At 39.8% G+C, this 16660-nt stretch overlaps 1 protein-coding gene across 1 annotated transcript; it reads right to left on the reverse strand.

The window, feature by feature from the left end:
- Positions 1 to 248: 248 nt before the first annotated feature.
- On the reverse strand, positions 249 to 16298 carry stard10 (StAR-related lipid transfer (START) domain containing 10). Its single transcript, XM_042415482.1, has 6 exons — positions 15364 to 16298; positions 6692 to 6839; positions 6438 to 6541; positions 3222 to 3339; positions 2517 to 2569; positions 249 to 1589 (listed from the first exon to the last, which is right to left on the reverse strand). Exons 1-6 carry the CDS (start codon positions 15520 to 15522, stop codon positions 1383 to 1385), a joined length of 789 nt encoding a protein of 262 aa, XP_042271416.1. The 5' UTR covers positions 15523 to 16298; the 3' UTR covers positions 249 to 1382.
- Between the last annotated feature and the right edge of the window lie 362 nt (positions 16299 to 16660).

The following is a 16660-nucleotide window of genomic DNA, read 5'->3' on the forward strand; positions in this document are numbered from 1 at the left end:
AAAACAGTTTATCAATAGTGTCATGGTGTTTTCTTTGTTTTAAATCATGGCAGGACAGTTTTAAATCAATGGTGTGTGTGTGTGTGTGTGTGTCACTGAAACAATGTGTGAATGAGAGCAGATCAGCCAGTTAATCAGGTCAATGATTCTTTTTCCTATTTTAGCAACAGCACAACCATACCAACCTGCAGGCCATCATCACTCACACACACACACACACATAAAGAAAAAATGACTCAGCTCACTGGTGAAATTTGAAAACCTCTGTAGGAATCTGTATTTAATTTTTAAACTCTACATACATTCATACATCTCAGCAGACAGAACGTGTGAGTGTAAAATCTGTGTGTGTTTGTGTGTGTGTTATTGTGTGTGTGTACATGTGTTGGGGTTTGGTTGGGAGTTACAGCTGCCTTCTGCACACCTGCATATTTATCATGTGCTTACAAAATGTGATAAAGACACATAACGAGTGACAGAGAGACAACAAGGGGAGAGAGACATAAACTGGGAGTGTGTATGCATGTCTGGGTGCATAAATGCAGTCTTAAATGTGAACTCTGCATGTGTATACAGGTATGTATAGTATATTAATTTTTACATACAAATTTTGTACGCATTGTGATCATTAGGGGTTGCACTCAGAAGTTTTCCCACTATTTAGACTACTGAAACAAGTGTGAGTTAAAGGAAGTTTGTGTAATTCTGATATCCATTGTTTTGGCCTAAGTTTGAATGAAAGGGTGTGCACTGTCCAGTGTCTACATCAAGTTAATATGTAAACATTTAAACATTAATGTTACTGAAAATATATTTTTGCTATAATAATCTGCATAGCCCCCCCGATTAGAAAACGCTGATATATCCTTTAACAGGCATGAAAAATCACATTCACAGCCATGTTTTTGACTGTGATGAGTTTACTGACATGTAAAAATACGTAGTCTTGCAGCCCCTTGTGAGTGGGTGGGTGTGTGTCTGTGAGTGCATCTATGTTGCAGACGTTTGTATATTGTATGTACGTGTTCATACATTATGTATGCGAGTAAGAGACTTGAGTTGGTCGAGAATGAGTTTGTCTGTATGCATGAATGCTTACATGCATGTGACTGTTATTATGACTGCATATGCACTTGCATGTAGAGTATATATATATATATATATGTATATATATATATATATATATATATATATACGCACACATATGCAAGTATAAGCACATATACAGTTACATACTGAATCACATACATGGCACATTTGTGTCATTATGGATGTGTATCAGGCATGCATGTATCCCTGCATTACTGTATGTGTGTGTGTGTGTGTGTGTGTGTGTGCATGAATATGTGTGTTGTGTGTTGTGTTGTCGTGTTGTGTGTGTGTTAGTCGCTGTCTTCTCTCTCCTGGGTCTCGGCCAGGGAGCTCTCATCAATATTCTCCAGGCTCTCAGCATGCTGGATGCTGAGCTCAGAGAGTGGGATGCTGGGTAATGTAGTCTGTTCGGGGTAGAGCCAGGGCTTGAATCCGGGGTTGTGTCTCTGCTTCCACTCTGAATACTTCACACAGGCTTTGTTGATCTTCTTCATTGCCTGAAAAGAAAAAAAAAGGATCAACAACACAATATAGACAACATAAACATTAAGTTTTTATAGATTTATATTGATCCTCAAACACTTCAGCCAACAGAAAGGAGAGGATGGCACTGATTGCCAGAAATAATTTGGACTTAAATGATTTTGTCAGCATTTATTCTTGGTCAACCTTGAGAGAAGACACGCTAGACTGACCTCAACAAAAACAAAGACTACAGAAAGAGAGGAAAATGAAAAACAATGAAGATGGATGAGAAAAAGGATCATTAGAGATAGAAGGGAATTTATGGAGAGATGGAGATATCTACAGCGATAAAAAAAAAAACAGGCAGAGAGGTAAAGAGGGAGATAGTGGGAAGTGAATCTGTGTAGAATTTCTTGCTCTGATGTGAGAGCCAAATCATCAAGTACCTTCACATTTCCAGACATGCAAAAGTAATTAGATGCAAATATGAAACCTTATTCAGAATGACTATTGGTTTAAAAAAGAAACCTTAGATGGTAATATTTTTTTATGTAGTACTATATCTTGAATTATGAATGAACACTAATACAATGTCACACCCAGAAGGAAAAGTCCTCCTGTATTTATTGTGTTGCAGTCATCAGCGTTGTTATTTTCAGTGGGATTTGTACGTCTCACTGAGCTGCTGTTTTTCTGACTCTAATCATCAAGGGACTCTTCCATCCCGGGATGTTCTCTAGAGAATCTTTGCCCTATTTTAACAAATATGCACATGCTCTCACAGAGACAAACACACGAATACAGTAAACAGTGTCATACTGGAATGTGTAGGAGAGATTATACATTTTACACGTATAAGGTCTGCTGTGTGAAAAGTAACCTTTATGCACAGTGGCTGTGGATTAACACATCAACAAACACACACTCAAAGAATCTGTGTTAATCTGCAAATGACTTACGCGAGGAGCGAGGAAGTGGGAAGACTTGTTGACAACCCACTTGGGTAATGAACCTGCAAAGAGAGACAGAGAGAGCAGATAAAAGAAACAGTGAGGCACGAAGTGTGTGAATGAAAGAGAGACGGAGAGAGAGTAAAAGAGGAGGAGGAGGATGGAGAAGATATATAAAAAAAAAAAAACAGGGATTTAGAGTTTGCTATATTACATGTCATGTCATACGGGATCAAAGTGAGGATTTGTAACCCAACTACTCTCTGCACTTCACCATATGCTTCTCACACACACACACACACAAACACACACATTACAAACGCAATCAGCACTTGCATGCAAGAGAGGGACAGTAAAGACGTGAATTAAAGGGAGAATGAGAGGAAAGGATTAACGAATAGAAAAAGAGGGCAAGTTAAAAGAGGGGAGAGGGACAGAGCGAGAGAGTGAAATAGACTCTGTCCTTCATATGGTTACTATGGTGACTCATTTTGACATAAAGGCAGGGGAATGAATCATTCATTACAACTTTGAGCATGCGTTAAGCACCAGGGTGAGTGTGCGTGTACCTGTGTGTTTCTGTGTGTTTCAGTCTTTTTTTTTTATGTTTGTACTACTACTATTCATGTATTGCTGCATGAGTTTGTCCCATTGTGTTTGTGCTGTTATTTGCTGGTGTGAGTGTGTGTTTGTGTGTGAGTGTGTTATAGTTACCTCTTGGATCTACCTGGGCCATGTAAGTGAGGGTACAGTGGTTGGGTCCCTGGCTCTGGATCATGTAGCCAGTCTGAATGGACACAGCTCGCACCATGTCCTTTTTAGGAGGGTATTTCTGTTGGGACAACACACACACACACACACACACACACACACACACACACACACACACACACACACACACACACACACACACACACACACACACACACACACACACACACACACACACACACACACACAGACACAGATTTCTTATTCAATGCGTGTAGCAGCTGCCTTGTTTTCTGTCAAAAGTGTCCTTGAACAGGATAAGGAGCCCTTCAGTTAGTTAAAGTTGCTCCTGACGGGAACGTCAGCTAAAATTACCTCATTTAAGCATCAATGTAAATGATTTTCATACACTCCTCCCAAAGTAAACCTACTTCAATGAATGCAAACTATACACATATGCACCCACTGTTTCTTTTAATCAGAAGTATCTCTAATATCAGCTACACAATCCTAAAATCTATCCAATGGCATATAAAAGGTCTGCAGGGTAGACGCTCAAGCGTGTTTTCCTGCTGCCAGTCAATCTGATTTTCTGCCCCGCAGTCATATTTATGATGCAAATCCTGTCCACAATATCCTGTGAGTAACACAGCAGTAAAGGCCAGATCTAGCTCTCTATTCCACTGCGGGCTCCTTTGACTACATATCTACGATTATTATTCATGATGATGAAGTACAGTGCTGGTTAGCCTGTGCTAATTAGGACAGGCACACTGTGGAGCACTTACAGTAAGAAGCACACAGTGCAGCAATCAGCTTAAGAACCTTTATCACAGGAGAACTTCAAATTAATGCTTTATCTCTCACCTACTGTATGACTTCCTATTTTTGGTGCCTGTACTTCTCCACTAATAGATTACATTGCAAGTAAGTTTTTGCTGACAGAACACTGGCAACATCTGTGAATCATTACATCTGCAGGTTGCCAGGAAATCACCAACAACACTGTAATGTTCTGAGCTAGATAAAGGGGATGTTTTTTCATAGGGAAGACTACAGGAAATTTGTAGCATTTCATTTTTAGTCACTGATGGGGTGACTCTCTACTATCCTGACTTTAAAGAATAGCTTGATATTTTAGGAAATACAAGAGTATTTGCTTATTCATACTGATTAAAAAAACGAGATGTAACTTGTTAATTAGTGATCTTTAGAAGCACTGGTAGGTGGATTTTTTTAAGGCAAGACAGAACCAGGCTCACTGTTTTTGCCTGCTTACAGCTAGGCTAAGCTAACCGGCTGCTAGCTCTAGCTTCATTTTTAGCGTCAAACAAATGAGAGTGGTATTGATCTCATCTCAATAAGCTTCATTTCCTAAATATGTCAAACTATTCCTTCAAGTGATCCACCATACCATGAAACTACTACATATCTTCTGACCTGGGTATCTGATGATCAATCAATTAGAAGAATTGATCAACAGAACATTTACTTAACTTTGTTTTTCTGGCTTTTGTTTCAAACAAGCAATGGTAACTTGTAATGGTCACTTGTTATGTTTCTCCTATTCTGATTCTTGTTTCTTTGGTTCATTTTATATGATTAAGAACTCAACAGATGAACTGGTAAAATAGTCATTAATAGCTATTAGTAATCATTAGTATAAATATATGAGATGAGACTCGCCCAATAGCAAGCTTTGCAGTGGGATCAGCCACAGTTACTACAGGGCAGTGGCAACTAGACTTCAAAGGCTGATTGCTGAAACCCTTTCCAAATTTACGACGGAAAAAGCACTTGTTACTAATCCTGCGGAAGAGTGCAGATGAATGTCGCGTCAAATACAGGATAATTGGACAGACTCCAGGCGGTGACCGCATGAACTCAGCACTCCACTGGTATCCCCCTTCAGTTGCAGCTCCACAAGTCAAACTCTCAAATTCTACTGATTATCAAGAGTGACCTTGGCTAATCACACACACACAGCCGTGCACACACACACTGTCTATTATGTTCGTGACCACTGATTGATGCAGGAATGCGGAAGGCGAGGCGGAAGTCAACAGCTAACAGTCACATGAAAGGCCTTATCTTTTTGTAAACATTATATTAGTGAGCGAAACTGAGAGTGAGAAACAGAGAGGGAAAGGGAGACTGAAAGACATACTAGGGGAGAGGCAGAAAAGCAAGAAAGACAGACAGGAAAAAAGAAAAAGACACAAAAACCGCAGACAGAGACAGAGACAAAGACAGAGAGAGAGAGGTGGAGCTCAATCAATGAATTATAAATTAGTTGATCGCAACTATTTTGACAATTGATTTATCATTGAATTGTTTTTTTTCTAGCAAAGTTCTAGTTCCAGCTTCTCCTCCTGTGAGGATTTGCTGCTTTGCATCGTCTTATGTGACAGTAAACCAAATAATTTTTGGTTTTAGTCAGACAAAACAAGCCATTTAGGACATTGTGAAAGGCATTTTTCCACTATTTTCTGAGATTTTATAAACCTGACAATTAATCAATTAATCACAGTCAGCAAGTTAATAATGAAAATAATAGTTTGTTGCACCCCCAGAGAGAAGTGGTGAGTACAAGCTTTTACACAGGATCATTCTTCTTCGGTCTTCTTCATCCAGTTGGACAAGAAACACAGAAACAGAGCCAAACTAAAGGCCGAAGTTTCTGGTCTGATTCCAAACTGAAAGTCACTCACATGGTCCCAGTGTTCTCTAATCTGTCTGCTTGTTTGACTGGCCTCTTGCACTCAAATTAGTCGTCCTAAAAAAAGCACAACTGGAAGCCGACCTACAATACAATACATTGAACTGAATCAAATTAACTATCCCGCACTAAAACTGAAGCAGTGTCGGCACAGGGTACAATCTATCATCTCCCTGGTAAAAGCATCAAAGGCAGGAGGTATGATTGTGCTCTCAGTTTGGATGCAGTGGTTCTGTGTAAGATAAGTGACACACACACACAGAGTTTTAATACCTCCTTTCCACAAATACAAATGCACAACGCCCTTCAGCTTGTTAAACTGGATCAATGTTCATGTCAGCTCACCCAATGTGCACTCATTTCAATTTGTTTCACAATGCTGCATTAGCACTCCAGTGCACCTTTGAACGCACATGTACAGAGTTATAGTAGCGTGAATGAGCAGGGCCCCAGCTGTATGTGTGTGTGTGTGTGTGTATTCGTGTATACTGTATACTCACGGCATGTTTGACTGAATAGTTCATGATGATGTAATCTTTCCCTATTGGCAGCCAGGAGCGAAGCGTGATGACATCGCGGTTCCGAAGAGGATTTGGACACTTCCCTGTTAACAAACCGAAGAAAGCTGGTGAACATAGTATAGCGGATCAACGTGCATTTTACTGTCTGTGTGTTTCTGTTTCCTCTCACAGCCCCAAATCATATTAGTAACAAATCAATGCAGCTGTTGTTTACACAAGAGTGTGCTACATACATGAGTAGTAACCGACGTCCGCGTTGACTGTAAGTTTCCCGATATCAAAGGTCTCAATGACGTTTGTGTCCCATTTCCTTCTGTATTCAATGTCATGGAGAACGTCATACATGGTCTCAGCTGAGACGTCCTTACACACCATACGACACTGCGAGAGACAGATGGGTAGAAAGAGAGAAATAGTGTTATAATAAACGGATGTATTTAACTCATATTTATCATAAGCACCAATCCTGTAATATATCTATATTCAATACATGATTTTAGAAGTTGCATTCCATAAATTCAAAGTACTGCACCAAAACAAACCCTGGTAAAAACATCAAAGACGTGCACAAAATTCAACATCCATACTTAATCTGATAAGCAAACAGAACAAATAAATTAGGTGGATGTGTGTAAATGTACACACACACACACACAGATCTGGCAACTGACATGTAAATGATTAGACATCAGATGGTCGAAGAGTGTCAGTGTCATGGAGCAGACAGGATGTGTGTGTGGTGTGTGTGTGTGTGTGTGTGTGTGTGTGTGTGTGTGACAGAGAGAGAGAAAGAGAAAATTAGGAGAGAGACACGTCATTGACCACAGATGAGTCATTACTAAACTTGAGCTTGTAAATGAAACATAATACATTCGGTACAGGACAGAGACACAGTTGAATAGTCTGTGAAAGTCGAGGGGTAACGGGGGGTCTGAACGCTTTTTTTTTTTTTTTTTTTTAGAGGCCATACACATCTACAAGTCCCCTGCTGTTTGGACAAAAGTATGAAGGATACACACAGTTTTCCAGAAATTAACTTGTCTCATCCTGAGATCTAGATTCAATACTTAAAAGTAGTGTTCTTACAGAAACAGGCCAGCACCCGATCTGGGTCCTAAAATCTACTTGAAGAAACATTAAAATAAATCACAATGACACATTTCAAAGCAAAATCTATAAGGAATCAGTTATATATCCGTACTTGTTGATTTGGAACAAGTTTGTGTAGGTGTGTCACAGCTTATTAATGAAACCACAGGGACTCGTGCCTATGTCAGGTTTGGAACAGATGCAGTAAATATAAACAGACATGTACATGTACTCTATAAGGAGAGGTCTGCATCCCTAGAGTAAAGCTGTTACTACAGTTACAATAGCCAGGGGGAATAAGTCTTAATGATAAGGAGAGAACAAAGGGAGAGGCATGTAAAGAGAAAAAAGACAGAGAGACAGACAAACTAGGACAGGTGAGACACAAAACACTAAGAGTGAGTGAGAGGCTGAGAGAGACTGTGAGACAAACAGAGCAGGAGAAGAAGAGCGAATGAGAAAGAAATGGACCGAGGATCCCAAATGATTTTAACTCCCAACTTACAAATCAGTCCAGATGGTTTAAAGCTACATCTCTCTTCTTTCCCTTGTTCCCTGAGGGCCTCATCTAAGAAAATGATCACTAATTTCACTCTACATTGACTGTTCATCTGTTTGAATAGGAGGCCTGCTCTCATTCTATATGCTAAAACAGTAGCAAATGAAACATTATGTGACTATCTTTGGTGTAGCGGCAAAAAATATGCACAGGCCATTGAAAAACTTGCTCATTTGGAGATGTGCAAAATTCTTAACTAATGATCACTGACTAGTAATTCAGTCATATGAAAGAGTAAAATAAGATCAAGAGTCTACAGCCAACTGCAGAGCTTTGAGCTAAATGCTAATGTCAGCATGCGGACATGCTCACAATGACAATGCTAGCATGCTGCTGACTTGCAGATATAATGTTTACCATCTTAGTTTTGTTCATTTCCTCATTAATACAAGTGAGGCTGATGAGAACATCACAAGCTTTGCATAAACCAAAGTATTGGACGATTTAAATTTTTACCTGATGAGAAAAGTCAGTATCACTGAAATTATCACTGAAGTTATTACAATTCATCCTCTGGGCACCATGAAAATTGTGTGCCAACCCATCAAGTAGATGTCAAGTCAAGATATTTCATCAGATAAGGGGAAACTTTGACCTGCTGGTAGCACTAGATGAAAAGTCAGGGGCAATCCATCCAACAGTTGTTGAGATATTTCACTAAACCTGCCACTAGAACATACGATATCAGTCAAAAAAAAAAAATATATATATATATATCAATACTCATTCCGAACATTAAGATCATTAAGAGTTAGTTCCACTGAGGAAAAATTACAGATGATGTTGGGAAATAAGGACAAGAAAGTGAGGACAGTGAGAACTCTGAAAATGCTCCAAGTGAGAAATCTTTTGACTTTTTCAGGCAAGGACCCAAATTAAGTGAAATGAATTGTCGGGGGACCACATATCATTATAACTCTCAATGACCCATTTTGTCTTCCAACCCACTTGTTAAAGAAATGTTATTTTACTACCTCTGACTCCAAATTGGACATGTAAAACAATGCCAGTATATGCACTGTATTGAGAGCTATGCTCACTTGTTGCCTAGTTGCTTTATTCATATGGTGCTTAGACAGTCAGTCTCACAGGGCTGCTCAACCAGCCACACTGTGAAACAAAAGAAAAAATGAAAATGCTAAATTGAAACGACATCCCCACAAACAAGGAGAACCCTTACTGAGAACAAGGAAATGTAGAGAGTGTGCAGAGAGCAGGTAAATACAGACTGACGCTGACAACAACATAAGAGACAGAATAAGGACACGTGGATGAATATCTGCAGGCGCAGGGCATCAGCGTTAGCTGGTCTAACCTCATCATGATCTCAATCAAGGTCATCAGAGGAGCTAATTCATGGCTCTGTTAGGAGGTAGACTGATACATGAATTTGGAGTCCGTTAGACTCCATTTATTCATGCTCCAATATCAGATAGCTCGCTCAAATAGACCGTAATCAAGTATGCAAGTGAAGTTCAAAAGATTCCAAGACAGACAGGAAGCAAAGTCACATAGGCAAAATAAAGCCACATACTATATGTAGTAGTATGTGTGTTGTCACATGAGTAAGAAAAGAGCAAATACAGACAACATATGCATGTATGCATCAAACTGTGCTAGGTGTGAGGCACAAAAAGATCCTGGACTGGAAAACTACCGGTCCCACCTATGGGCAGTTTAGTAGTTTTCCATTAACATTCAACTGACCTTTGATCACAAAGTCACTGTCACGTAATAACAAGTAGTCGTTAATTGAAAGTTTGGACTGAAAGTTACAAACTTGGTAACTTTGCTGATGATGACCATGAGATGTGGTTGAAGGCTCAACAAATGCAAGTAAGCGGACATTTAAGTTGAGATTATTTTGTCACATATACTGTTCCAAGGTTAAGAATCTGCTTATTTCAGCTTTACATACAGTCAACAGTCACATTTTCCTGTGTGACAAGATGTAAAAGGTCCTTTGTTTTGTGTTTCACACTTTGGCTTGAAAAGTTTTTCCATTAGTATTTTTATTATTTTGAAGCCATAAATTAAAGCATAATGAAATGCAGCATAATTTTTCACAGTAATTATACTGCACTATCTGTAGTAACAAAGGTAGAAAATGGTCTGTTCTTCTACACAATCGGGAAGATACTGTACATAATGCACCAGGACAAAGCTGCTATTGCAAGTATGATGACTAAGCTGTGGTGGAAGGTAACTGAGTACATTTTAGAGCTGCAACAATAAGTCCATTTTTACAGAAAATTAATTGACAATCATTTCTAAAAAATAAATTCATCCTTTTTTCAAGCAAAAATGCCAAATATTCAATGTCAGGGTTTTCTGCTTTTATCAGTTTATATCATTGTAAACGGAATATCTTTGGATTTTGGACTGTTGGTCAGACAAAAGAAGAAATTTGAAGATGTCACCTTGGATTGTGGGAAATTATAACAGGCATGTTTCACTATTATCTGGCATTTTATTGGCCAAATGACTCATTGATTAATCCAAAAAAAACAATCAGCAGATTAATTGATAATGAAAATTATTGTTATTTGCAGCCCTTGTACATTTACTCAAGTACAACACTTAAGTACAATGTTGAGGTACTTGAGTATTTACTTTTTATGATGCATCTTTACACTTCTACTAAATGTATTTGACAGCTACAGTTACTAGTTACTTTGCAGACGTTTTTTACATCTAAATCATATGCTTATTTCCTACAATATGACTCCGATCCATTGGCACCCTGACCCTTAGCAACCAGGGCGCCCCACTGAAAATTAATTTTGAATGTAGGACTTAACTTGTAATTGTGCTATAACAACTTTTACGTAAGAATGTTGAGTAAAGTTTCCACTGCTGTGACTAAGAAATTGACGCAGGAGGAGGACAGGGAGAAATCAGCATAAAAACAAGCTTATTGATTTTTTAAAAATGTGATTAGTGATTGTAGATTCAGCTGATACTGCTCTGTCTAAAATAATGAAATGCCTTTCAATTATTTAGAACACTTAAAACCTTTATAAATACAAAGCTATTACTCATCAACATTTCTGTGGATGTAGCACAGAGCGGTTGTCAGTACACCAGTATCAGTTTGGTGTCAAATTTGATATCTGTGTGTGTGTGTGTGTATTTGTGTGTACTTGCAGGTCAGAAAAGACCAGGGAGAATAATGGACGTTGTTGTATCCACAGGCAAACTGAAACAGGAGTAGGAGGTAGAAAGAAAGCCAAATGAAAAGGTGAAAGAAGAGAACTGATGAACAGCAACAGAATGAAGACATACGGCCAGATAAGTACATGTGTGTGTAATTCTATTACACACTAATTCAGTAAACTCAACAGATGAAGCAAGGAGACGGAGGGGATGGAGGGAGAGACAGAGAGGCGGGTGAAAGAGAGTTCAGAAAGATAAAACAGAGACAGAGGGAGACAAACAGGCGGACAAATAGGTACTCAAACAATGCGTGTGCGTGCAAGTCTTTTTTCAGGCCTGTCCGTACTGCGCCCGCTGCCCACTCACAATGACCTCTGACCCCCCTGCGCGTCCAACCCACTCCGCCCACTTTCTCTCCCTTATTCCCTGTCGCACCTACTCTTGTTCTCTCCCTGCCACTCTCTTTCCTTCCCTTCCCTCCGCTGCCTCCAACCTGTCGACTCTCATCTTTTGCTCCTCTGGGTGCAGATACATGATTGCAGAAGACAATTGTGAAAAAAAAAACAAAACATAAAAGCACAAGTGTGTGTGTGTGTGTGTGATTCAGAGCCGGGCTTCCCTCTGTGTCAGTGTGAAGAAAAACGCAGGAGTCTCCAGTGTGCGTGTGGCAGAGAGGCAGGAGAAGCGGGCAGCCATCTGACGACTTGTAAAACTATTCAAGTAAACAAAACCACCTACATACTAACACACACACACACACACACACACACACACACACATATTGTGTGTGGAGTCATATGCTGACACATGATATCATGATGATGGTGAAGGTTAGCGTGAGTGATTACAGCCGTGATATAAAAAGTCATTATTGATGAATATGGCAGTGACGATAATTACGATGATAATGAGGCTGATAATAATTACACTGCTAATGATAATGATGATTGCCAGTCTGTTCTCTCTCTCTCTTTCTCTCTCTCTCATTCAGATATATCTGTTCGTCTTTACCACTGTTAATGCTATAGGTAAAGAGAGAAAGTGAAAAAGGAAGAGAGAGTGAGAGATTGGGGAAAAAGTGTTAAGTCTCCACACCCACATTAATCATTTGACATGCATCAGCAAAGATGCTTGCTTTCATTCCGTCTATAAATAGAAGAGCTGTATCTGTGGCATCACTACACACACACACACACACACACACACACAGACACACTTATAAGCATGAAACATGCACATCGATAACCACACTTACACACTACAAATCCTTTCATCGTTTTGTCTATAGAGAAAAACCACAAAATTCAGAGAAATAAACGCACTCGTGTCACGTCAGAGTTTGGATGAAATGAGTGGCAGGTTGTGTGTTAGAAAAAAAAAAAAAGACAGGTACAGAGAGATAGAAAGCTGCACCATGCAAAAATCAAGCTCCTGTAACTGTCATATTTACATAAAGATAAAGTGCCAGTTAGAGATAGAAACCCCACCCGAACTCTAAATGTGTGTGTGTGTGTGTGTGTCTGTGTGCTTCTCTCTGTTTGCAGAGCTGTCGAGAGGAAACACACCTGGGCTGTATGAAAAAGCATGAATAAGCAGAACCTTACCCTTTGCGTACACACACACACATACACAAACACACACACACATTATACCCTGCTGATGAGGACATGATACACCTCTCCTGAAGCACACATACCCTGAGGAATTACACAGGCAAATGCGGCCAACTCACACAAAAGAACAGGTACAAAGACAGATAGAGAGGGGTGGGGCGTGGGGGAGCTGTGGTGTCCTCTGCACATGAAGATAACACCCGTATGCACACACACACACACCCATGCATGCACACACACATACATTACTTTATTTAACAAAGTAAACACCTGGTGGTTTGCTCACGCTCATCAGACCCGGATACACCAGTAAAACAGCAGGAAAGCACACACACAGAGGAGAGTGTGTTTAGCTTCTATCAATGTCCAGTATACAGCAGAAAAATGGATGCAAAAATAACTGACAGTAATTAGATTATTATGGCAGTTCTTTAAGTAACATTTAAAGGGTGTAAAGTGTGCAACCTTCCCAAAACTGTCAGCTGTCAAGCCAAATCAGTCTTAAAGTGAGAGTGACAACACTACAGGTTTTGAGCCAGTGAAGCACTAAAATACCAGTCAGTCAGGTTCAGTGCCAACATGGATAAGTAAAGACTGTAGTGCACACTGGGAAAATGTGTTAGAAGTATGATAAAACAATGTAAGGCTGCAACTAACGAGCTTTTTCATTATTGATTAATCTGCCAATTATTTTCTTAATTATTCATTTTGGCTATCAGTAAAAAGTTTTTTTAAAAAATACCTGTTACAAGTTCTCAGAGTCAAAGGTGATGTCTTCAACAGTCCAAATCCCAAAATATTCAGTTTACCATCATGTATGACATCTGAGAAGCTGAAACTAGAGAATCTTGGGCATTTTTGCTTAAAAAAAAAAAAAGACTAAATTGATGATTCGATTATCAAATAGTTGGCGATTAATATTTTGTTGATCGACTAATTGTTGCAGCTCTAAAACAATGTCTTCTGTTACAATTTTCTGATCTATTTTAATATTTTCCAGGCTATAGGTTCCAAATGATGCAAGAGTCTTACAACAGTTCATATTTCTTCACATTATTGATGTTCTTAATGGAGTGTTCTATGATTTTAAAAAAGGAACTGAAAGTCATATCAAACTCTCGCTTTGTATCTTCACACACGTGTGCAAATTCAAACTACCTCTATAATCACCTTTTCCCCTTCAAGAGAGCACAAGTGTGCCGTGAAGAGTGAATCTAAATTAGCTTTTGTTCTCTGTTCCGGAACACTAACAAAACATTATTAATGACGTGGTCAAAAATAACATGTTAGATGATACGCAGCAGTTTCTACATTTAAAAGGACATCGACACCCAAGACATTCACACTTAAGACAAACTGCCAGGACTGATAATTGACCTGATAACAAAGTTGACTCATTATGTACTTTCACATGCTTGTCACATTATCTTACCTAAACAATGATCAGGAGTGACCACATTTTTCCATCTACTGTCCCTTGTATTATTAATGTCTGGTTAATTATTTATTGTAGTGACAAAAGGCCACCACAAGTTATCAGAGTGATGTCTTCAAACAGTCAATAAAACTCAAAAATGAACAATCATATGAAACAGAGAAGCAGCAAATTCTCACATTTGAGAGCCTGTAACTGCTTAATAAACGACATAATTCATCACTTGATTATCATAAAACTCTTTGATTCATTTTCTGTCTATCAACTTTTCAGCTCTAGTCACTTCTATAGTCTTTTGTGCTATTTCCTGGTGCGCTTTTGCTCATTTCCCTGTGTGTTAAATGGATGAAAAACTGTATGCAAAACCATTTCCAGACAAGACAATAAAGAATAAACCAGACATTACTGTACAGTTTAGCAAGCTGAGGCAATATACTGAACACTAACCACTATACAACTGATTAAAGACTTGGAAAATAGTTCCACTGGCAGAGGATGATGTGTCTCTCCAGAGAATTAAACCTGCCTCCAGAGATTACCTCCTGCTCTCACTTCTCTTTACAGTCAATGGGATTTCTCATGGTGCACCAGGCACATCATCACCACTGTGCACATTTAGAAATATCCTAGATGAGTGAATCTAACATGGCATGTGTTTCTTGTTGCAGGCACTGTTACTGTATATTATTTCTAAAAAACCCATGTTTATGTGTGATGACATGCGGGAAAAAGTGCAGTATGCTGTGTCATTTGAATCAGTTTCTTTGAAATGTAACTGGCTGTTAGTGGTTTGGAGAAGCCTCTGCTACCACAAAGGGATCATGCAGCAAAAAGCAGTGATTAAAGCATGTCAGCAGTTTGAATCCTATAGGAATAGAGCACATCCCTGCCAAGTGGATTATACAGCAGCTGGGTTTCTTTTTTTGCTCCCAGTCCCTTTATGCTTGATTCTGATCTAAAATTTATTTTGACATATTCTAGGTACTTGTTTTATAATCTGTTTATATGCTGTTATGTTTCATAGCTACCTGTGGGGGGGTTGAGCAGTCTCACCTTAATTTTGTGGACGGACTTCCCCGCCTCCAGACCCTGGGTCCACACCGTGATGCCCCCCTTGCTGTAGTTCATACTCCAGCCCTCCTCGCACAGACACTCCGCCTTGAAGCTGGCGAACGCCCGGTCGTCCGGGATGGTCACAGTGTGTCCAGACATGGCTCGTTACCGGCGGGTGGGGGGGGGGACGAGGAGAGGGAGAGAGGGGGTTAGGGGAGTGGGGGGGGGGGGGGGTCCAAGAGACTCCTGCTGGGCCCGGAGGAGACACGGTGAGCCAGCGAAAGCGAATGGAAAAGCCGAGAGCCAGTTGTCCTCCTCTTCTGTGGGAATAACTTCTGTAATTCAATTTCCTCCTTGCAAGAAGCTTTTATAGGCTGCACCGCGTCTTGTGATGATCTATGTGTGTGTGTTTGCTTGTGTGCGTGTGTGTCTGTGCTCAGGGAGGCACAACAACCGCAATCCGCCCCGCACAAACTAATCAAACAGAGGTGAACGCACAGGTGAGAGCGCGCAAAAATGAGGCAAACACGTGTCAAAAAATGAAATAAACGAATTAAGTGTGCGTTTTAGTTGATGACGGTAATTTAATAAGTTTCAGTCCGGTTCAGCAGTCCTCTTCAGACAAACCATATGTTTCTGTGTTTCCGCTTCACACTCTCTCTCTCTCTGTCTATCCGTCTCTCTCTATCTATCTGTCTCTTTCCTTCTTTATCTATCTTTTCCTCTGCGTGTCTTTCTCTTTTCTCTGTTGGTGCTGGTTCTTCTGTGAGCTTATAATAATTTGCAGCAGCCCTCCATCGCTGCGTCGCTGCTGTGGCAGGTGGTAGAGGGGATGCGGTGAGAAATAAGAGGAAGAGGAGGAGGAGGTGGAAGGGGAGAGGAGGAGAAACCACGCAGAACAGGCAGGCGACGCAGCGGCGACTACATTGGAAACGCCTCCCTGTGATGCCTTTAGTAGCTCCTCGTAAAGCCCATTGCTCTGCCGAGTGGACATTTTGTTTGTTTAACTTATTTGATCGAAAATGAGGAAAGTGAAATGCTTTTCGTGGCTGCTGCTTTTTGGGAAAGCCATCTTTGAAAAGCTGCTTTGTAATATTATACAGAGTTATAGTTGAATGACAACTTTTATCAAATAGGATAAGTAACTTGCCTGTTTTAATTGATGTTATTATGGCCTATCTGGGTGTGTCAGTTAACACATGGGTACTGAAAAATATTTACAACCACAACAACTGTACAGCTTATAGCTACTATCTTGCTGGCTCTATGCAACACCATATAAACACGGTAAGAAATG

The sequence above is a fragment of the Thunnus maccoyii genome, chromosome 6 (genome assembly GCF_910596095.1).
Source record: "Thunnus maccoyii chromosome 6, fThuMac1.1, whole genome shotgun sequence".
Classification (NCBI taxonomy): Eukaryota; Metazoa; Chordata; class Actinopteri; order Scombriformes; family Scombridae; genus Thunnus; species Thunnus maccoyii.